Source organism: Ictalurus punctatus, chromosome 2 (genome assembly GCF_001660625.3).
Source record: "Ictalurus punctatus breed USDA103 chromosome 2, Coco_2.0, whole genome shotgun sequence".
NCBI classification, from domain to species: domain Eukaryota; kingdom Metazoa; phylum Chordata; class Actinopteri; order Siluriformes; family Ictaluridae; genus Ictalurus; species Ictalurus punctatus.
Window position 1 is genome coordinate 5,690,371 of NC_030417.2, and position 23,672 is coordinate 5,714,042.

General features: G+C 39.2%; 1 protein-coding gene across 1 annotated transcript in view; it reads right to left on the reverse strand.

Moving 5' to 3' along the window:
* Positions 1-3,109: 3,109 nt before the first annotated feature.
* LOC108261109 (basement membrane-specific heparan sulfate proteoglycan core protein) overlaps positions 3,110-23,672 on the reverse strand; it is a 73,910-nt gene continuing 53,347 nt past the window's right edge. The window contains exons 12-20 of the mRNA XM_053687001.1: positions 13,907-14,016; positions 13,347-13,596; positions 12,614-12,910; positions 12,170-12,287; positions 10,934-11,082; positions 4,841-4,981; positions 4,687-4,758; positions 4,396-4,463; positions 3,110-4,041 (exon numbers count right to left, since the gene is read on the reverse strand). Coding sequence (XP_053542976.1) covers positions 3,928-4,041; positions 4,396-4,463; positions 4,687-4,758; positions 4,841-4,981; positions 10,934-11,082; positions 12,170-12,287; positions 12,614-12,910; positions 13,347-13,596; positions 13,907-14,016 — 1,319 coding nt within the window. The 3' untranslated portion in view covers positions 3,110-3,927. The remainder of the gene's footprint in view (positions 4,042-4,395; positions 4,464-4,686; positions 4,759-4,840; positions 4,982-10,933; positions 11,083-12,169; positions 12,288-12,613; positions 12,911-13,346; positions 13,597-13,906; positions 14,017-23,672) is intronic.

The window sequence follows — 23,672 nt, forward strand, 5'->3', positions numbered from 1 at the left end:
AATTCACATAGACCGCTGATGTGAGTTTCAAAAATGTGAACACAGGACTGATAAATACATGTTACTAAATATGGTGTAAAATGTAATGCAGGAAGTGAAGATGGTCACTGACAGAGAGACAGCAGACAAAGGTGTGAAATTCACACGCATCTATTTATAGTTAAGACCTAAATGAAGAAGTGACGTACAAGTTACAGGAAAATAACTTTCTATTAGACTTTATATGAATTATTATAGATACATTCAATAAGACAGAGATTGTGAGAGATGTAATTCAGTAAATGTGTAAAAACATACACTGTAAGTATTAAAGGGATGTAAAATAATCTCACTGTAGATTCCTCCTTATTCATTCGCCCACCTCTCTTCATCAGTACATTTTAGACTGAAGTTAATCAGGAAGAAAAAATCCACATGATCAAAGCTGAACAGGTCTAAATAAGGAGATTATAACACAAGGCATGATGTGTATGTTTACCTTGTGTATAAAGATTACTGCTGTCTTTGGACAATTTAACTAGAAGTACATGCTGCTCTTGAAATTTAGCATTTTAATAGCATTACATTTATAAAATATAAAGCCATAATCAAATATTTCCATTGAAAGTGTTCATCTCTGTTGGGCCGATTATTATTATAACACTGTAGTAAGTAAAGTTGTTATTAAGTAAAACTCTAAATGATAAACATTTGACAGTGTTTGGTTTGGTCGTTCAGGAACAGGGCTGAACTACGGCCTACTGTAAACCCAGTCTGGACAGAAACCACATGAACTAAACACAAAGCAGCTGAACTAAGAACTGGATAATATTCTCTCTCCTTTCTGTAATAGAAAATAAAAAATAACTTCACTCACCTGCAGCGACGTGAAACACAGCAGACAAAAGATACAAGCACTTCATCATTACTGATTCTTCTGCACACACACCAGTCCCTCAAAGTGACAACACACACACACACACACTGCCTGAGTGTCTCTCTGTTATATAGTGTGATTATCAGGAAACCACAACAACCGCTGTCTCATTTATCATTTTTTTCTAAATCTCTTTCATCACTCTTTCCATGACTCAATTTACATTTTATATGTAGTATTAATATTTATTTATTTTATCTCATGTGGTGGTTTTATCTTACTTTACTGTACCCCCCCCCAACCCCAATCAAAAAAAACAAAAAACAAAAAAAAAAAAACTGTCCATGAACATTAATTTAATAAACATTAACTTCACTTATTTCAACACATGACTTCTAGTGTTTAGGACAAAGCTGTAATGTAAGTGTGTTTAGCTAGCCTTACAGGAAGTAATGAAGACACATTTACCATGTGTGAGCTGAGGAGCACTTAGAGGCTGGTCATGAAAGTAAGAATAATCATGAGTATAATTGTAATCAATAACATGATTTATTAGAGTTTAAAGAGCTTAAAATGTAAATAAATAAGTAAATAAATAAATAAATAAATAAATAAATAAATAAATAAAATGTTTATTTCATTTTTTTATTTTAATTATTTATTTATTCGTCCTAGGTCTTTGATTATAGAGCTACGGCTAAGCGACTAAGTAGCAGCTGGTCTACAGATAATTGCTCATTAGAGATCTAAATCTACATCCAGATTTCTGCCTAGTGACAAATCTAGCGACTTTTTTTGGACAAACCTTAGCGACTTTCCGAATGTCACCAGTTCTGTCCTGTAAGCACGAGGTGTTGCTTTCCCGCCGCACTCTCACCTCTCTCTGCGTCTGCTCTGTTCAGTGAGAGTCTGAGAGCCGGAGATTTAACAATGTCTTGGATAACGAGACGCGCCCTTCATCCCAATTTATAGGCCTATAATTCATATGGGAATGTTTTTAGAATGCAAGATGAAAGTAATGCAACATATTTTACACGTGAAATAGTCCACATTACTACAGCCTAGTTCTCTTGTTCAAAGTAGTTATAGTGTTCAGAAACATTTTATATCATTCATGTTCCATACCTGTCTGTTATAGTTTTATAAAAGTCATAAAAGTTTTTTTTATTTATATAAATCATAAAAGTTATGAAAACTAATTTAAAAAGTACAAAAACAAAAAAGCAAAAAAATCAATCTATCTATCAAAACAGATTATAGATTAGGTGTATATATAGATAGATTTTATATAGAATAAATAATCATTATACATGTTCTCCTACAATATGGGGGGCATGCCACATGATAGGGGAGGCTGGGGCTCTAGTTACAAATGGTTGAGAACCTCTGCTGTAAAGCAAAGATGCCTTCAAAAATAATGGAATGAAATGTTTCTCCATTTTAAAAAAATACTATGAAGAGCGATAAACAGTAATAAATGACACAAAGGCAATATTTGGTGTGACGAACCTTTGCTTTAAAAAAAAACAAAACAAAAGTAGTCTCAGACAGAACCAATGCAGTTTTATAAGGAAATGAGCTGTAAGTGTTATTGAGCATCTTGCAGAACCAGACACAGTTCTTCTGGAGACTTTGACTGTCACACTTGCTTCTTATTTTTGCAGCAATATCCAGCAGCCATCATTATGGTATTTGGTCTGAAAAGTGTCTCTTACCGCTTAATATACTGTTGTTTTTACTGACATACAAACATTCTTTCTGTAACATTCAATTTTGTGCTGGAAAACTAGTGTTTGGGAATCTGAAATGTTTTTATACTGACTCGATAATGTAGAAGTCTATTAATTAATGTAGAGTTTGTACTCATAGAGATATACATAGAGATATGTAAAGTTTGTACTTAAAAAAATAGGGTGCATAAGACTTTTGCACAGTACTGTGTGTGTGTATATATATATATATATATATATATATATATATATATATATATATATATATATATATACACACATACATACACACACATACATATACGTGTGTGTGTGTATTCTGTTTAGTTTTTGCGTAACATCTAGCCTATAGACAATTCTATTCCAGGACGCCCAACTTCTAATCGTCTTCTTAGTTTGTCTGTTAGCTATCTGTTTGTTTGCTCAGTGTTTTTTGGTATCTGAGCTGGAGCTTTTTAACCCTGATTTTGTATAAATAATCCTTGTGTATATGGAGCCCTATAACCTTCCTGAGAGCCCATTGTTACATATTGAACCAATATTCAGCAGTTTTGTAAATATTAAGTAAACATGAAGAAAAAGTGCTGTAGATGTACTGAGTTCTGCTGGAGGTCGAGTTTGAGAGAAAACAGAATTCATGAAGTTTGAATAAGGCTATTTATATTATATACTGTATATTCATATCATTATATTCAGTGCCACAAGTTTGTGTAAGTGTAATGAAAACTGATCCACGGCTACATCCACTCAGACTGCTAACTGTGTGAGTCCTGAAAAAGTGAATTCAGTAATGATAATTGCAAGGAGTGTTAGGAAACATTCACAAAAGCTAGGTTAGAAATACACATTCATTCCAGTCGGATGCATCAATTCTCATTCTTTTATTTTTACCCGAACTCAGCAGACTTTAAAAGTCACAAACAAGAACAGATATAGGAGTCTTCTTACACGAAACAGGATGATGATAAAAGCCTTCTACATGTCATTCTTATATCAGAATAAGAAATGAACACATAAGATATAAGATGATGCGTACGCTCTAAATACTTCTGCAAGATTATCCATCAGCAATTTTTAATGATTAACACACAAAGTAAATGAGGAACAATACCCTTAGCTAACATAAATAAATGTAATGCAATACTCTGGAAACCCCGCCCGCTTTCCCCCATACATGCATATATCTGAATCTGCTATTTACTTGAAAAAATAAACAAACAAACAAAAACATGAAAAACAACAATTTGTGGAAAAACATGCTTACCATGGTGTGTGTTTAATATATGTTTTCATCATTATTATATAATATCTGAGAGTGTATCTATGTATATTTACTGTGGATTATCTTGTTAGAATGCTGGCATATTCAGTGTTGTCTGCAGCGTTGATCTGGACCCGTGCTGTTCCGGCTGTGTTCACGTGGGTTACAGTTGCGTAAGTAACATCAGGTTCAGTCTGTGGAAAGACAGAACATGAAAATTATACATATAACACACACATACCAATTTCTAGTGCTTTTACTGTTGACTCCAAGAAGCAAGTAAAATTATGTAAGAAACAAATCTCCAAATCTGACTTCTTTCTTTACACCATGTGTTCAGTGAAAGCATGTGTGGTTCATGTGTGTTACCTGCAGTGTATCACAAATACAAGTAAAGATCTAAAGGTAGAAACAAATCTGCTATAACTGTTATTATAGAAGCCATGCAGAATTAAATGGAGATTAAATTAAATTAAATACAGCAGGACTCAAAGACATAAAGATAATAATAAAAATGCAGCTGAGCTCCGATCTGCATGTACACTAACCTGATCCTTCCGCTTTCTCTTACAGTCCGGACGTCCTTCAGTAATCACGTTCTCTCCACATCTTCCTCCTAAAGAGAAAAGACCTCAGAAATCACACCTCTAGTGGAAACTACACAATTTCATTTTCCTTACCCAGAGACACTTACAGAAGTGCTGCTGCTTCTACAGGTTTCAGTTCATCAATCTCAGAATTTGATGTTGTTGTGTGTGTGTACATATGTGTTCGTATGTGTGTATTTGTTTTGCGTGTGTGTGTGTGTGTGTGTGTGTGTGTGTGCGTGTGTTTTGTACCTTTGCGTCTCCAACAAATAATTGCCACTACACCGGGTATCACCAACAATAAAACCGCCAGAATGCAGAAAACTGTGTAATAAAACACACCAAAATGTTAATAAATGTAATAATACAGATGTGTATTTTCATTGATAATGAAAAGTTTTGGCACCTAGAGGGAGGCTGCTGTCTGGTTTATCTTGTTTTACTGTTGTTGATGCAGGTGGAGAGTTTGTTGTTTTACTCTGAGGCGGTTCTGATGAAGGTGTTGTGTCTGTTTTCCTCGAGTGTGTTGAAGTTTCTCTTCTTCCTACTGAAAAGACAAAACTTATTAAAACTAACGACTGTTTTTATCACTGTTAGTAATATGGCACATGACACTGGACACAAAGCATGCTCACAGTCATTAATGAAAATGTACCTTTAAGAGGTAAAGATTTCTTCTGACTCTCAAAAGTGTTAGACAGTGTAGTCACTCCCTCATGCAGACTTTAATATCTTTAATATTTGTTTTAATTATTTTATTTTAGCTAACAATGTTTTTACAATGGAAAATAATACTTCAGTTAATATACTTCACCTTGCTTAAAAACATACTTCTTAACATATATGTTTATGGCATGTACCTTATCCTATAAATAAAGGTAAGGCATTACTTAAGCGAAGTGAAGATGGTGGTCACTGACAGAGGGACAGCAGAAGGTGGTGTGAAATTTACACGCATCTATTTACAGTCCAAAAGAGAATGAAGAAATGACGAACATTACAAGTTACCGGAAAATAACTTTTCTAATACACTTTATATGAGTTCTTGAAGATAATTCAATAAGACAGAGATTGTGAGAGTTCTCTAATGTACTAAATTATACACTTCATACATGCCTCAAAATCAAAATTTGATTTGGTTACAAATGTTGATTAGTTTTTGGAAACAGTATGTAAACATGCGGAAAAATAAGCTGCAGATACACACAGGGGCGTAGCCATCATTTCAGATGTGCTTGGGGACAGAATGTCAAGGGTATTTTTTCTGACCTTTGTCTAATTGATGGGTTGTATCTCTTCCATCCATCCATCTTCTATACCGCTTATCCTTTTCAGGGTCACGGGGAACCTGGAGCCTATCCCAGGCAGCATGGGGCACAAGGCGGGGTACACCCTGGACAGGATGCCAATCCATCGCAGGGCACACAATCACACACACACTTTTCCACACACACAGGGCACACATTCATACACTATGGACACTTTGGACATGCCAATCAGCCTACCATGCAGGTCTTTGGACTGGGGGAAGAAACCGGAGTACCCGGACAAACTCCGCACAAATGCAAACTCCACAAACACAGGGCAGCGGGGGAATCGAACCTCCAACCCTGGCGGTGTGAGGCGAACGTGCTAACCCAGTGGCTTAGTGCTAACTAAGCCACTGTGCGGGGTTTTATCTCTTCTTGCTCTTAATTGGCTTAATATGCAATTTATGATTCTGTACTTGCATGTTATATTGTATATTGTTATATTGTGTTTAGTGTACATTGTATTGCATATACATAGCACACAATATATAATATATACTTATATTCACACACTACTTTATTATACAGTGGCAAGAAAAAGTATGTGAACCTTTTGGAATTTCATGGTTTTCTGAAATAAATTTGTATAAAATGTGATCTGATCTTCATCTAAGTCAAGGGTATTGACAAATATAATGTGTCTAAAATAATAACACAAAAAAAAATATTGAGAACAACCAAAAATAAACCGCACAGTGCTTGTGGAAAAATGATGTGAACCCTTGAGTTAATGACCTCAAAAAAGGGGGGGGGGGGGGGGGGGGGGAAACCAGTTAATAATTCTAAGGGTTCACTTACAGAAAAAAAAAGGAGAGAATATTTTTTTGCCCCTTTGAGTTCATCATGACTTCTGAGCGCTGAGCGTGGGTGTGAACATGGGCGTGGCACGTGACGTGAGTGACCGATTGTCATGGCAACATCAGGTCACGTACAGACTTATAGACATGTACACGTATAGAAATCAAAGATACACAAATTGACCATGACCAGTGAAAAGTGCAGGGGACAAATTTACATTTTATTTAAAGTGCGGGGGACACGTCCCCTGCATCCCCTGTGGAACAGAGTTTTGATGACGTTTGAGTGAGAAAAGTATTAATTAATTTTGAAAGCTGAGGTTATTCAATACTTTTTGTGTCAAAGCACTGAAAAGTCATACACAGTTCAGTCCACATAGACCGCTGTTTTTGAAAATGTGAACACAGGATTGATAAATACATGTAAGAAAAAAGATCTATCAATAAGGCGTAATGCAGGAAGTGAAGATGGTCACTGAAGAGAGAGACAGCAGAAAAAGGGGTAAAATTCACACGCATCTATTTACAGCTAAGACCAGAATGAAGAAGTGACGAACAAGTTACAGGAAAATAACTTTTCTATTACACTTTATATGAGTTATTATAGAAACATTCACTAAGACAGAGATTGTGAGAGATGTAACTCAGTAAATGTGTAAAAACATACACTGTATTATAGATTGCATAGAACACTTCAGAGTGCAAGTGGGGAAAAAAATGTGGAGAAGCAGCAGATAGAAGCCTCTTAAAAGACGTGTTGCTGGTGAGAGGCACATCATTAACTCGATCATTACTCCTTGGTCAGCATGACCAGCATGATCAGCATGACCATGTTCCCCCAGCAGAGTAAACTGCACTTCTATATTTTATACCATCGTGCTGCTCGGTGGAAGAGGAACAGACCAGGAGAAGGAGAAATGTACACGGCTGATGACAGGGACCGGAGCAGCGCTCCAACCCGGCCCACTGCCACACGAACAAACTCATGCATTATACAGAGCTCTTGGCTTCAAACACCTCAAATGTGTTTCAATCTCTTGACACACACACACACACACACACACACACACACACACACACACACTTAAAAGATTATAAGTAAGGTTTCTTGCTCCCAGGCAAGGTGAGGTCCACAGATGCACCATTGTACAACAGTGTGGACAGGAAACTGATCGATTCCAGACCAGATGCAGAGGGAAATAATGGTTTAACAGGACAGGTTCCACTCAGAACAGGCCTCGCCATGGTCGACCAAAGAAGTTGAGTACATGTGCTCAGCATCATATCCAGAGGTTGTCTTTGGGAAATAGATGTATGAGTGCTGCCAAGCATTGCTGCAGAGGTTGAAGGGGCGGGAGTCAGCCTGTCAGTGCTCAGACCATACGTCGCACATTGTATCAAACTGGTCTGCAAGGCTGTCGTCCCAGAAGGAAGCTTCTTCTAAAGATGATGCACAAGAAAGCCCACAAACAGTTTGCTGAAGACAAGTAGACTAAGAACATGGATTACTGGAACCATGTCCTGTGGTCTGATGAGACCAAGATAAACTTATTTGGTTCAAATGGTGTCAAGCGTGTGTGGCGGCAACCAGGCGAGGAGTACAAAGACAAGAGTGTCTTGCCTACAGTCAAGCATGGTGGTGGGAGTGTCATGGTCTGGGGCTGCATGAGTGCTGCTGGCACTGGGGAGCTACAGTTCATTGAGGGAACCATGAATGCCAACATGTACTGTGACATACTGAAGCAGAACATGATCAGTATGCAGTATTCCAGCATGATAACGACCCCAAACACACCTCCAAGACGACCACTACCTTGCTAAAGAAGCTGAGGGTGAAGGTGATGGACTGTCCAAGCATGTCTCCAGACCTAAACCCTATTGAGTATCTGTGGGGCATCCTCAAATGGAAGGTGAAGGAGTACAAGGTCTCTAACATCCACCAACTCTGTGATGTCATCATAGAGGAGTGTAAGAGGACTCCAGTGGCAACCTGTGAAGCTCTGGTGAACTCCATGCCCAAGAGGGTTAAGGCAGTGCTGGAAAATAATGGTGGCCACACAAAATATTGACACTTTGGGCCCAATTTGGACATTTTCACTTAGGGGTGTACTCACTTTTGTTGCCAGCAGTTTAGACATTAATGGCTGTGTGTTGAGTTATTTTGAGGGGACAGCAAATTTACACTGTTACACAAGCTGTACACTCACTACTTTACATTGTAGCAAAGTGTCATTTCTTCAGTGTTGTCACATTAAAAGATATAATCAAATATTTACAAAAATGTGAGGGGTGTACTCACTTTTGTGAGATACTGTAACTATGCCAGAAGAGTCTGCTGGCTCAAATTTAGCCTATTACCCAAAAACACTTAAAATTCAACATAGAAGCAAATACTCACATCTCCGAACCCAGTTGGAGATAGAAAAAAGACACCAGCCGTGAGTGAGAAGAAGCAAGGGTCCAGATTTATTGGTTCCGTTCCACCACACGAGATCCACACCGATGAGAATTCTCAGAAGTGACCTCAAACCCGGAGCTCAAGCTCCAGTATTTATACTGTATTTACACAGCAGATAACCAACATATTTCAGAAAGACTATGATATCAATACCAATAGGGTTAAAAAAAGAGCTCATCTACATTACCATTATGTTTTGAAAAAGCCTTATCAAATTTACCATTATGTTTTGAAAAAGGACTTTCCAATTTACCATTAGGTTCGAAAGTGGAGAGAGACAAAACAATTTAGAAAGACCTTGGTCTCACTATTATCTCGGGGAGGAAGCTTGACTCAGCTACCCTTATAAATGGCTCCTCATGGTTTTCTAAAATTAAGGCCTTCCTTGTGAGACAAGAATCTTCACCATCTGAATTATGAGTAAGTTACATTTTTCTGTATTTCTGGTTTATATTTTACCTTCATATTTGCTCTATATCTCTATTTTATATATAGTTATACTGCTTGGTTTACTGTACTTCCTACTTCATAATATCATTATATTACCCTTCTACTATCCTACATATCCTACTACTCTTTATTGTTATAAAGAGTATTTTATATAGAGTATATATTTTATTATTATAAGATATTACCCTTATAATATCTTAATACTCCTTTTTATTATTCTTATAAAGTTATAATGTTATGTGTGTGTGAGAGAGAGAGACAGAGTGTGTGTATGTGTGTGTGTGTGTTATGTCTACATGCCCGTCCTTGACTGTATGAATGTGTGTGTGTGTGTTAGCACTCCTCAGCTCTTATACTTCTTTTTGACTTTTTGACTAATAAACCATAGTGTGTTATTCTTAAAAGATCTTAAAGTGTGAATCCAATTCGTCAATATCCGCCTAATACCGCTTCTGTGTGTCTAGGTGCCCGTCTGGATCTGGATCTGGACACTCTCTATCAGCTCGCGCATCTCACTGCTGACATCATGGTGCTACTTAACGTTCTTCGCAGCATCCCCTCTGGAAATGGAAATGCGGGGTCCCCCCCTCTCTCGGATACAGAATCCACCCCATGAATGTGTGTATTGACGCCTCTACACAGACAGAACCTCCCTCCAGCTTTCAGTCTGAGGATGATGTCACCTTCTCTGATCTGGGCTCTGAACATTCTTCCCTTTTCTCACCTGTCAGTCCGCCCTACTCTCAATGGTCTTCTTATTTCACCTTTGCTGACTATCCCATGTCCCCAGAACACACCCCATTTTCTTCCCCCTACCGCTCTCCTCAAGATTACACACCCACCAGTCCTGTGAATTATCAATAAAATTACATATTACTCATACTAGGTCTCCCTCATGTTTATTTCATGTCATTTTTATCCACAACAAGTCACCTGAGAAGAAGGTTTGTTCTCGTATTTATGCTGGTTATATGATATTCATGCTGTACCGTTTGATATTAAACAGAAGGCTGATTCGATTTCAAAATGAGAATACATCCATGGAAGTCGCAATTCTTCCAAGAGAACAACTGTCCTACAGTCGGTGCAACAAAGCCGAAACATTCAAGAAGGAAAAGATGACACACAGGATACAAAGAGACAGAGGAGACAAATAGTCGGCGCACACATGTACTATACACATGCAACGTGACGGACACAAGGTGGAACATGACAGACACAACAAACTGCCTTACACTAATACCCACAATCCCCTAGGAAAGGATGCCCTGGACACTGAGTGAGTTATGCTGCTGTTCAGCACTGTGTGTCACTTCTACAGATGCACTATACATGAGTGGATGTGTATGAGTAAGCAAGAAAACCCAGGATGCTTAAACCATAGATTGTAAACGTGTGCGCATCCACAGAGTAGCAGATATTCAGAATACTCTAAGTGTGGCTTTTTTTTTTGGAAATGTGTATAAGCGTGTATTCTCACTCACCCCTGACGAACACAGTGACCTGGTCCTTGCCGATGCCGAGGCTGTTTGTCACCTCGCAGATAAACGTGGTATTTACAGAGTCGTCCACCTTCCGTACGGTTAGTTTGTTCTGGGCCATCTCCACCGAGTCTGGTATAAAGCCTGAGCTCCTGTCAGGGAACAATAAAAAACGTTAAAAATGACATTACAGCAACGCTAGCAAAGCATTCCTGTTCTGTGACACAGCACTACTGCAATCGTTATAGCAATATTTCCCTTGTGGAGTCAAATAGGTGAATGATTCTCACAGGGGAGAGTTCACTAAATCACTAATAAACAAGCTTATCAAGAAATAGAACACGATGAAATTGATACAAACTGAAAGCCTTAAAGGGATAGTTCACCCAAAAAGAAAAATTCTGCCATCATTTCCTCACCCTCATGTTGTTCCAAAAGCCCGTAAGACTTTCCTTCATCTTCGGAGCACAAACAAAGGTGTTTTTAATAAAAAACATTTCTGTCTCTCTATTTACAGTCCAAGTAATTAAAACTTTCAAGCTCCAAAAAGTTCATAAAGGCGTCATAGTAATCCATGCGACTCCAGTGGTTAAATCACAGTTTTATGAAGCAATACGAACACTTTGTGTGCGAATAAACTAAAATAAAGTCTTTATTCACAAAACATCTTCACTTCCGCATAGATCTCCAACGCATGTTCACGAGAGAACCACGATGCGTGTGTGTTGTGTCAACACAAAAGCGGACATAAAAATACGAACGTCCTCCTCTGTGTCGAAACCGGCATGTCGGCTCTTGCGATTCAACGGGACCTGGAAGCGCTGCACTGTTTACAGCAGAGGAAGAGGGATGCAGTAAAGATGTCTGCAGATTTCGACATAGCGGAGGATTTGCATTTTTTTGTCCGCTCTCATGTCGACACAACACGCATGCGTTGGGGTTCTTTCACTTCATAAAACTGGGATTAAACCGCTGGAGTCACATGGATTACTTTTACGATGCCTTTCTGAACTTTTTGGAGCGTGAACGTTTTGGATACTTGGACTGTAAATGGAGGACAGAAATCTCCCAGGTTTCATTAAAAACGTCTTGATTTGCGTTCCGAAGATGAAGGAAAGTCTTATGGGTTTGGAATGACATGAGGGTGAGGAACTGATGACAGAATTTTCATTTTTGGGTGAACTACCCCTTTAATGCTAGCCATTTTGCTGTGGTGCTCGGAAAAGTAGTGTTACTCACATCTTCCAGTTTACAGTGGGAGGACTGGGGTTCCCCTGATATTGGCAGGTCAGCACCACGTCTGTACGGCCTACATACCAGTTATTGTCATATCCTACAATCTGCACCTGAGGAGGATCTGGGAGTGAGAGAGAGAGAGAGAGAGAGAGAGAGAGAGAGAGAGAGAGAGAGAGAGAGAGAGAGACCACGTTTACCTGGTGCCATTACAACTCTGCACAGAGGTTTGTGTTTGAACACCTAAAATAACAAGCAGGCTTGCAGTCAGTAAAGCAACCCACACTACAGGCTTCTGAGACTCTCTGAGACTTTACTCTGACATTCTTTTGTATTGACAGGCTACTGTTCACGACTCGAGTGTGAAAAAGCCAGGCAGCAATCTGGAAATAATTAGTCTATTGAGACTCAACTTATTCTACAAAAGAAGAGAAAAGGCCATGGATGTACATTGGACCACCAGTTTCATGGGGAAGTTCTCAGCTTTGGTCAGTGTGCGATGTGACACCACGCAGGTGATCTCCTTGCCATTATCGGCCGCCGTGGGCGTGAAAAGGTACTCGCTGCGCACCGTCACCGTGTTGTCCGAGTTGCTTGTCTGGACCAGTCCTGTCCCGTTGCCGCTCAGATTAGTCACCCAGGTGAGGGTTGCCGGTGGTCGTCCGTTGGCCGACACACATTGCGCTACGGAGACGGGAGAAGTGCCGGCGGGAACGGTGATGGTGGAAGCCGTGTTCTGGGGCTTGGCTGGAAGAAAGGGCAAATAAGAAAAGAAGAGGAGTTTCGACCTTGATTTCACAGGGCACTTTAACAGAGGAGAGAAAGAGAGGAAGAGAGGAGGATGGGAAGAAGTAAACATTGAGGATTGGATTGCTTCTTGCACATTTTTGCACAGAAAGACAGGAGAGAAGCAGCCTCTCAGCATGATAAGCAGGCAGATCATTATCACAAAGACAGAGAGAGAGAGAGAGAGCGTGAGACAGAGAGAGAGAGAGAGAGAGAGAGAGCGAGCGAGCGAGAGAGAGAGAGAGCCTGGTCAAGGTTACTGCCATGCTTCACACATTAACAGCGGTCCGACTGATCTGACAATATGACGCATCATGAAATCCAGTAACAGCCTATAGGACAGGAGACACAAATATTTAATACAAACACACACATATGCTCATTCCTGTTTGCTCACCTAGTATGACGAGGGCGGTTACCCCATTTTCGTTTCCGGTCGGGTATAGGGCGTACTCGCAGACGTAATTCCCCTCATCTGTCAGAGCAATGTCTGTGATCTGGATAGTTGGATGTTCCAGAGGAGGGGGTTCTTTTGTGAAACTCACACGCCCCTGCACTGGGGATGCTGGGTAACTGACCCCGAAAGTTGGATGAAACACTGCAATGTTGGTCCGAGTGGCAGAGCTATTTTCTAAAATCCAGGACACCTACAGAGGAGACAACTAATGTTAAAATAGCTCAATAAATAGATTAGGCTTCTTTATTACAGATACATGACTCGCAGGTTGCAAAACAAACACACACACATACAGAGAGAGAGAGAGATAAAAGAAGGGAAGGATCACAAACAACTTCCTTCACTAGGATATCAAGTTCAGGCAGAGAATACATCTGAACTGTAGTGTGTGTGTGTGTGTGTGTGTGTGTGTAAGAGAGAGAGAGAGAGAGCGTGCATGAGAGAGAAAGAGAGACAGAGCATGCTTATGGCCAGGTTGGAGATAGGAGGTGACCTCTGACCTGAATGAGCTGGGTCTGGCCTTTGTCAGGAAATTGGCAGCACAGGATCACTGTCTGACCCGGATAGGACACCACTTCCAGCTCCACCTTCACCTTCTGAGTCAATACGCCTGCAGAGGAAGAAGCGGGGCATGAGAACACCGTTTGTTGTTTCAATTTCAACAGTGGACACTGTGTGTGTGTGTATGTGTGTGTGTGTGTGTGTACACATGCAAATGCCTGAGTTTATGTACTACATGACTGAATCAGTGTAGTGGAAAATCTTTTCTGATCTGAATTATTCATCATCCTACAACACACTGATGGGAAACATCCTGCAAGTCTCGCGCGTACGAGAGTATTCCATGTTATTTACACCACAATGCTTTCGAATTCAGATTCAGATCGGTCAGAACGTGACACGTTTTCTACAACAGCACTCTTACAGTAACGCAGGGTTTTCATTACCACAGAAAGGCTTAGGCGCAACACACAAGTGTTTTTGCGGAGCACCTTAAGCCGAACGAACATTTATTTTCGTTACATCTCAAACATGTTATCTGGTGAAATTAACAGACTTTTGACTACAAGTATAAGAAATGTTGCCAAGCTATATGATAAGGATCGAAAACAACATGAAAAACTGCAAATAACTTAAAATTTCCTTTGAATTATTTCACCACTTTCGGAACTCTAGAGCGCACCTGTGCTCCCTGAAATCTTAGACCCTGTTTACGCACGTTTTAAAATGCATAACTGTTGCTAAGGTTACGCCTGTCATCTGCACTACTCCAGAAACTTTTGGAAATGCCGAAGACCACGTTTTACTTTGAAAACTCAGGTCTCGTGTTTCAGTCTAAACACACCAAAAACAAAGACTTTTGAAAACGAAGGCGTGGCTCTGCCCACATTCGCTCCTGATTGGGTATTCTGGATCATTGCATATCCTTCCCTGATTCATCGAGCCCCGACCATATGACCATTACACTACCTACCTTGATCGTATACACAACAACATGGAGACTGAACTGCAAGCTTTGCTGGCTTTGTTGTCATTCTGAGCAGCCATTGTGCAGTTAAATTCTGTATTTTAGAATACTGCAGCTGCCTACATGCGCAAGAGGAAAGCTATGATTAGAGCAATCGACAACAAAGCGGCATAAGCCCTATGTGGAATGCCGGTTTCGACTAGCAACCAACTTCCTGTTTGCACTTGTATACGCATACCCAGTGTGCATGAATGGTCATGTGACATGACGCATTCAGTCGTGTAGCGTGGACTGAGATCGTTTCTGAAACATAGTGGAAACTCCAGTGTGGACGATTATCGTTTTCATTTTAAAATGCACTAGTGTGAACAGGGCCTTAGGCGAAACCCTGAGTAATGCCAATCACGCTTTAGATCAATGTGCTCACTCTAGTACAGGTGCAGCTATAGATATGGTGACTGTTTCTGTGAGATGTTGTTTATTTAACAGTTGTATGGAAGGAGTCTCCAGTGTCGGTGCTTTGTAACAGTCACGTGAAGGTAAAGCTGTTTTCAGACACAGGGGAAAAAAGTCATCGAGAGAGAGCGTTCCTGTTTTGCAGTACCATGACAAGCTCGACATTTCTGTGTTAGTAACTAACTTGCGGAATTACGCTACAAATGGACAAAAAAAAAGTATGTCTCCTTCATGAATGAATAAAAATTGCAATCATTGGCAAATATATGTGGTGCAAGACGAATTAAACACTTCAGCGTGCTAACTGCTTTCATCTACTGGCATAAAGTTTGTTTGACATTTGATATTCAAAGATATGCGAAAAATTAAGGGACCGTCTCTAAAGTTACATACAACATTGTTATACACATTTCTAACTTCAATAGCATTTGAAGGGAATGACTTACGGTCATATAACCAACTGGAAAATGTTTGTCTAAATGTCAGGTATGAAGCACACCTTTTAGATTTTTGATACTTAATAAAAAACTATTAAATCACATGTACATTTTATATGAATTTCACTCCCGAATGGGCTCATACACAAAATATACCATAATTTAAAGCTCAATAGTATTTGAAGGGAATGATGTACAGTCACACAACCAACTGTAAAGTGTTCGACTAGGTGTCAGGTACGATGCACACCTTTTAGAATTTTGATATTTAAAAAAAATACACATGAAAATACACAAATTCAGCGATGTTGACTATAAAAATCATTGGAATGATTGGAATCATACAATAATTACATTTATATCACAGACAAGTGAACAAATATTTATTTATTTATTTATTTTTAATCATTACAATTTTCCATCACACATGCACTCCCTCAACGTCAGAAAAAAAGCTAATTACACTTATACACACACACACACACACACACACACACACACACACACACACACACACACACACACACACACACACACACACACACACAGAGAGAGACAGAGAGATTCTGAGTGAAGCTGCTGTTGTAATGTGGGGAGAGAAAGAAGGGAGGAATGAAAGAAGGGGGAAGAAATGAGGGCGACTCTGAGAAATGCAACAGCTGCTCCACATCAGAGTCATCAGATACTCCCAGAGAAAGAGAGAGAGGGCACGAGTGTGTGTAAAAAAAAAAAGTCTTCTATAAGGGAATTGTAAAGCAACACACACAGAGAGACACGCAAAGGTGAGAGGTCACTGGAGTAAGCGGTATGCCAAGTCTCCATGGTAACTGACGAGTTACTCCCAGCGCGCACCCCTCCGAGTAAGTGTCTCCGCTCTCCAGGAGCACACACGTAACTAGGTAGGAATCTCAGTTACTTTTACCCCATGTGGTCAGTCTGTCCCTCTCTTCTCCTTTATCTACCTTTGTACTGATTCATCTCTCACACACGCTGACAGCAAAACCAAAACATTTACTGCAGGACCAACAGCCATTGTCCTGCTCCATCTCTGCTCTTCCTGCTAATCCACACGGACACACACACACACACACACGTGTACTCAGGTCCTTACCGTGAAGATATAAACAAACCATCATCACATTTCTTACTGAAATATTTCATATTAGTTTGAATGCAAACAAACATTGTTTTTCATAATGTTACAGTTGGACTTTTTGTAGAAGAAAACTATACTCAGTAGCCTGTTATATGTTATTTATCTTAAGATATCTTATATTCTTGGTGAAACATGTCAGTAATAAATATAACGGGATAGTAAGAACTGAACTGTCTCTTCATTTATCCAAGTTCTTCCACCACGAAAAAAATGGGCTGGTTTTGGGCATTAAACTCCCGAGCTAAAAATGTGTCCCACTCCGGCCCTGCCCATGGTGGAGGTTCAAGCTGGCATCCTGCGCCGAGTACAGTGTATTGGGGGAAACTTTCGGGGTCAGTAAAACGACTGTCCATGGATGTGTATATGGTGTATGCACAGCTATTAAAGAAAAATGAATGCGGCGTTATATCAGGCTGCTGAATATAGCGGAGGACAATGAAACTGCATATCGTAATTCCTTGCCGCATCTTGTGTCACAGGTTTGCAGTGCGCTGGATGTCACACACATCCCTTATTCTTCCCCCGACTGGTGGATAAATTTTGTCATGTGACACTTTTGTTTTGCGTGAATGTCATTTTTTTCGACAAAAACTTTTTCCAAGCTATTTTTCGCAACATTTAAAGTATCGATATAGAGTTTATGTGCTCAAGTTAAATGAACAAAGATTATGTCGACACTTATGAAATTATATCGATAATTTGCATTTCCATCAGATATAACAGTAAACATTTTAATGCGCTAAAGCTTTCATCGCTAAAAAACCCTTGGATGGAAACGTGGCTACTGACACTATAGAAAATATTTATGAAGTATAATCAATATGTGTAATTAACATTTGGATATGCTAATAAAGTGTAATCAATATGTATAACATTTAGATTTATTATTTAAGCATAATATATATGTATAATCAATATTTAGAAGCATAATCCAAATCCATAGAACACTTTTTGATCAAGTTATATTCTAAGTGTGTATTGAGTTAGAAGAATTGTGTCTTACTGTACAGTAATTGTTTTTCTGTACTAGCCTATATCTTCCTGCACAGAAGTAAATAACCTTGAGGCCTGATACCAATTAACGAGTTAGTATAGGGCCTTAGGAAGGGAGGTAGATATCAGCTAGGACCAGAGATAGAAACAGACAGAAGCTCATTGAGGCATAAGAAGGGAGTGTTGACTCTGACTCTGAGTGAAACCTTTTTAAAAAATAAAGAAAAAAAAAAAGAAAAGAAAAAAAAAAGAAACCTTGTCCTCATAAAACCGTTTTAAGAAAAACAACTAACTGCACATGCTCCACAAATTTAAGATATCATATAGACATGAATAATTAATTGTGGCAAAGAAGATTGGTCTGTTTTAATGAGGAAAGGCAAAAACCCGCCTAAGATGAGTACGCTGTGGAGAAAGGTATAAAAAGGGCTGTGTGTGTTTGAATAATTTGGACTTTCTGCAGACTGTCTCACTTTTCTGTTTCAATAAAGTCTGATCAAGTCTGCTTTCACGGAATATCCACTTTTATTGTGTAATGAAATGCTTTACCTTTAACATAAAGCTTGATGTCTCTGTATTCCTTCTCAGCAGTCATCCCCCCTGGAAACTGCACCCCCATATAACTACCAAAACATTTCATACACCCCACAAATCCAACTCATTTAACCAAAGTACTAGCAAAGTCTCTCTTCTCAACATCATACCCCGGAGTATACCCGAAATACACCCTGGATTGTCCGTCAGTCAATTGCAGGAACCCCACACACACACACACACACACACACACACACACACACACACACACACACACACACACACACACACACACACACACACACACACACACAGCAGTTTTAGTCAGTCCACCTACTGGTGTATTTTAGGAGGTGGGAGGAAACCAGAGAACCCACAGAAAACCCACATGGACATGGGGAGAACAAGCACAGAAACTCCACACAGACAGAAGCCCGAGCTCAGGACTGAAGCGGGGACCCTGGAGCTGTGAGGAGACAACGCTACCCACTGCATCACCACATTGCTCATAGATCCACAGAGTTCCCCTTTTGTATAGATGGTAATAAAGTGAAAAACAGAACAGCTGGGTGAGGTTAAACAGGAAATCAGCAGTTTTTCTCTTTTTTTATCTATTTATTTACTTTGCAACAATTTATTTTATTTATTTTAATTTATTTATTTTAATTTATTTTACTGAATTGTGTCAAAGTAATGAAAAGTGATCCACAGTTCAGTCCACATCGACCGCTGATTTGAGATTTGAAATTGTGAATACATGTCACAAAATGGAGGTTAGGACGGAAGCAAGTGTAGCTATGGCAGTTTAATAAAATAACAAGTCCAGGGAATCAGGTAGACATCAATAAACAGACAAGCAGAGGTCAGGCAATCAGTCCAAACAAGGCAAAGCAAAAAGACCAGGTCGAAAACAAGAACATTGTTAAAACCAGCATAAACAAACAAGATATCAAGGCTCGTTAATGGCAGAGACAAAAATTTAACGGAGCATATACTTCACAATTACTGTGTGTGTGAAAATCCCTTAAGTAGTGTGGTGTGATTGAGACTGTAATTGGGAATAGGTCAGTCTTATTAGTTCTCAAGAGAAGGTGAGTGATAGTGTGTAGCTTTGGGAGTTGTAGTCGTCGGCCATGTTTGTAGTTCGTGGTGTAATCTGGGAAATGGAGTCGCTGGTTTGCAGTGACATGAAAATACAGCACTGATAAGTGCATTTAACCATTTTTAAAAGTACAAAACTGTGAATAAGGCATAATGCAGGAAGTGAAGATGGTCACTGACAGAGGGACAGCAGAAAAAGGTGTGAAATTCACACGCATCTATTTACAGCTAAGACCAGAATGAAGAAGTGACAGTTACAAGTTACAGGAAAATAACTTTTCTACTACACTTTATGAGTTATTATAGATACATTCAATAAGACAGAGATTGTGAGAGATGTAATTCAGTAAATGTGTAAAAACATACACTGTAAGTATTATAGGGATGTAAAATAATCTCACTGTAGATTCCTCCTTATTCATTCACCCACCTCTCTTCATCAGTACATTTTAGACTGAAGTTAATCAGGAAGAAAAAATCCACATGATCAAAGCTGAACAGGTCTAAATAAGGAGATTATAACACAAGGCATGATATGTTTACCTCGTGTATAAAGATTACTGCTGTCTTTGGACATTTTAACTACAAATACATGCTGGTCTTGAAATTTAGCATTTTAATAACATTACATTTATAAAATATGAAGCCATAATCAAATAGTTCAATTGAATGTGTTCAGCTCTGTTGGGCCGATTATTATTATAACACTGTAGTAAGTAAAGTTGTTATTAAGTAAAACTCTAAATGATAAACATTTGACAGTGTTTGGTCGTTCAGGAACAGGACTGAACTACGGCCTACTGTAAACCCAGTCTGGACAGAAACCACATGAACTAAACACAAAGCAGCTGAACTAAGAACTGGATAATATTCTCTCTCCTTTCTGTAATAGAAAATAAAAAATAACTTCACTCACCTGCAGCGACGTGAAACACAACAGACAAAAGATACAAGCACTTCATCATTACTGATTTTTCTGCACACACACACCAGTCCCTCAAAGTGACACACACACACACACACTGTCACACTGCCTGAGTGTCTCTCTGTTATATAGTGTGATTATCAGGAAACCACAACAACCACTGTCTCATTTATCATTTTTTCAAAATCTCTTTCATCACTCTTTCCATGGCTCAATTTACATTTTATATGCAGTATTAATATTTATTTATATTTTCTCTCATGTGGTGGTTTTATCTTACTTTATAGTATCATAACCTCCCCCCCAATCAAAAAAAAAAAAAAAAACACCTGGGCATGAATTAATTTAATAAACATTAACTTCACTAATTTCAACACATGACTTCTAGTGTTTAGGACAAAGCTGTAATGTTAATTAGTATATTCACCAGCAAGTGTGTTTAACTAGACTTACAGGAAATAATAAAGACACATTTACCATGTGTGAGCTGAGGAGCACTTAGAGGCTGGTCATGAGTGATGATCATGAAAAGTAATAAAATCATGAGTATAATTGTAATCAGTAACATAATTTATTAGAGTTTAAATAGCTTAAAATAGTTTATTTAATTGTTTAGTTTAATTATTTATTTATTCTTCCTAGGTCTTTGATTATAGAGCTACGGCTAAGCGACTAAGTAGCGACATCTTGTGCCATAAAGCTGCTACTACAGCTGGTCTACAGATAATTGCTCATTAGAGATGTAAATCTACATCCAGATTTCTGCCTAGCGACAAATCTAGCGACTTTCTGGACAAACCTTAGCGACTTTCCATTTGTGGCCAGTTCTGTCCTGCAAGCACGAGGTGTTACTTCCCCGCTGCACTCTCACCTCTCTCTGCGTCTGCTCTGTTCAGATGACGACTTTTTCAGCTGTGGATCACAAGCCTTACAAACAGATTGTTATTAGCCAAAACAAACTGAATAAATCCAATAGATCTCCATTTACTTTGCATGTTTGTGTAGCAATATTCAATGTGAAGGGAGACGTTTATCCTGCCAACTACACCAGAAATGTGGCATTCCTAAGTGGAGGGAAAACGTTTATCCCAAATGCAGTAAATCCAACTACACCACCTTGAGGGAGAACCAGGGAAATACTAACAAACAAAAGGCACACACAAGTTTCACCAATAGGGGCAAGGAAAATGAGAGTGAGACATGAGTACGAATATAAAAATTTGTATTTTATTATGACACTTAAGCATCATTTAAAACTTGACGGAAATAAATCACTTTCCCCTGAAGCACAATAAATATTTTAAAAATTAAGAACTTCTCCAGGCCCAGGCTTGGCAGGGACAAGGCAGGTCAGCTACAGCTCAGGAGGTCATCCAAACCCACCAAAATCGCACACTACCTACACCATAAGGAAGTTGTGTTGACACACTGAGCACGCTGTGAAACACACCACTGAATAAATGCAGCTAGCCTACCCTGTCCCACCAAGACTCACTGGCTCCTGGAGACAAAGAAGACACCAGCTAACCCAAAGTTACACAAACACTAAACAACAAGACACAGAAAGACAAATATTACAGACACTGTGGTATGGTAGCTATAACACCCAGGCCCACTGACACCACCACAAGAAATGGAGGCAGTGGACAGCACCCAAGCAGAACCAGAATTACGGTTTAAAAAAATAATAATAATAAAAAGGGACAAAGGACAATTATGGCCACTGTAGCATGGAGACAGTAAGGCTTAACATACACCCTCTCAGTAGTAAAGTGGTTATGTAGATCAACAAACCTGAAACAGATCTGAGGCTAGGAAACACTAATTTTACCACTCTCAGACTGCTCACTCTCTTACTATATGTGCTTGCAAAACGAACCAGACATACATCCAAAACTAAAGTAAAACAAAATACATAAAACCATGAAGCAAAACAGTACATAAAAGCAAAACAACTGTTGATGCACTAAAGCAAAACAATTGTTGATGCACTAAAGCAAAACAGCAGCGTCACATGTAGCGTCTCCGGCTAGGGGTTTGTCTTAGAGAAGACTTAACTCAACTCCCCACTCTCACCATTAGATTGAACAAAACACCAGACGCGAAGTTGTATGATTAATCACAGGTACCGCGGCTCGACACACACACACACACACACACACACACACACACACACACACACACACACACACACACACACACACACACACACACACACACACACCACTCAGCCACCGGCTAAATGTTGCGATCACTTTACGTGATCTCCGGCACCAATTCGCCTCAATGCACGCGCCACCAGCGCCGCTCTAACACTATAAAAACAACAAATTAGCCTTGAGGTGTTCACCTCATTACGCCGTGACAAAGCCTGAACGTATCGAATGGAAGTGGAAACTGGAAATGCCTGCTGCTTCTTCTTCTTCTTCTTCTTGTTTTTAATGGCGGTTATCAAACCACTAAAGGTGCATTACCGCCACCTACTGGACTGGAGTGTGGGCAGTAGATTGGCAGGAAAAAACATAATAAAATTAATAGTAAATAATAATAATAATAATAATAATAATAATAATAATAATAATAAAATTAAATAGAAAAGAAAAGACTAATAATAATAATACCAAAATGATACTGCATACATAAAAGAAAATAAAGAGATAAATAGCTATATACTAGTTATTCGTACTATAGATTACTAAATTCTCTCACTTATACCAGTACTTTTTAAATAGTTCATTAAGGGGCGGTGCATTTCCCCAGATGTTTTCCCCAACAAGTTCTCTAGTGTCATGTTTTGTTTTCCAATCTGCATCTCTAGCTCAGCTCTTTCCTCCTCATACCTTTTGCAGTCTAACAGAATGTGTTTCACTGTCTCTTGTGTACTGCAGTGTGTGCAGAGTCCAGTGGGGTGTTTTCCTATTCTGTTTAATGCTAGATTTAAGCCAGCATGACCTATTCTAAGATGCGTAATTATAAATGCTCTAGTACAGATCCGAAGTGCTTGTGCCTGTTCCACATCAAGCTTTTTAAGATTTGATTGTGATGCCGACATATATGCTAGGCAGCCATAATCAGAGGCAGCCCTCATAAGAGCCTGATATGTATTTATGAGCAATGCCCTACTTGCTCCCTAGTCTCGCCCTGACAGACATCTCAGAACATTACTAATCTTTTTACATTTGTTTTTAATTTTATC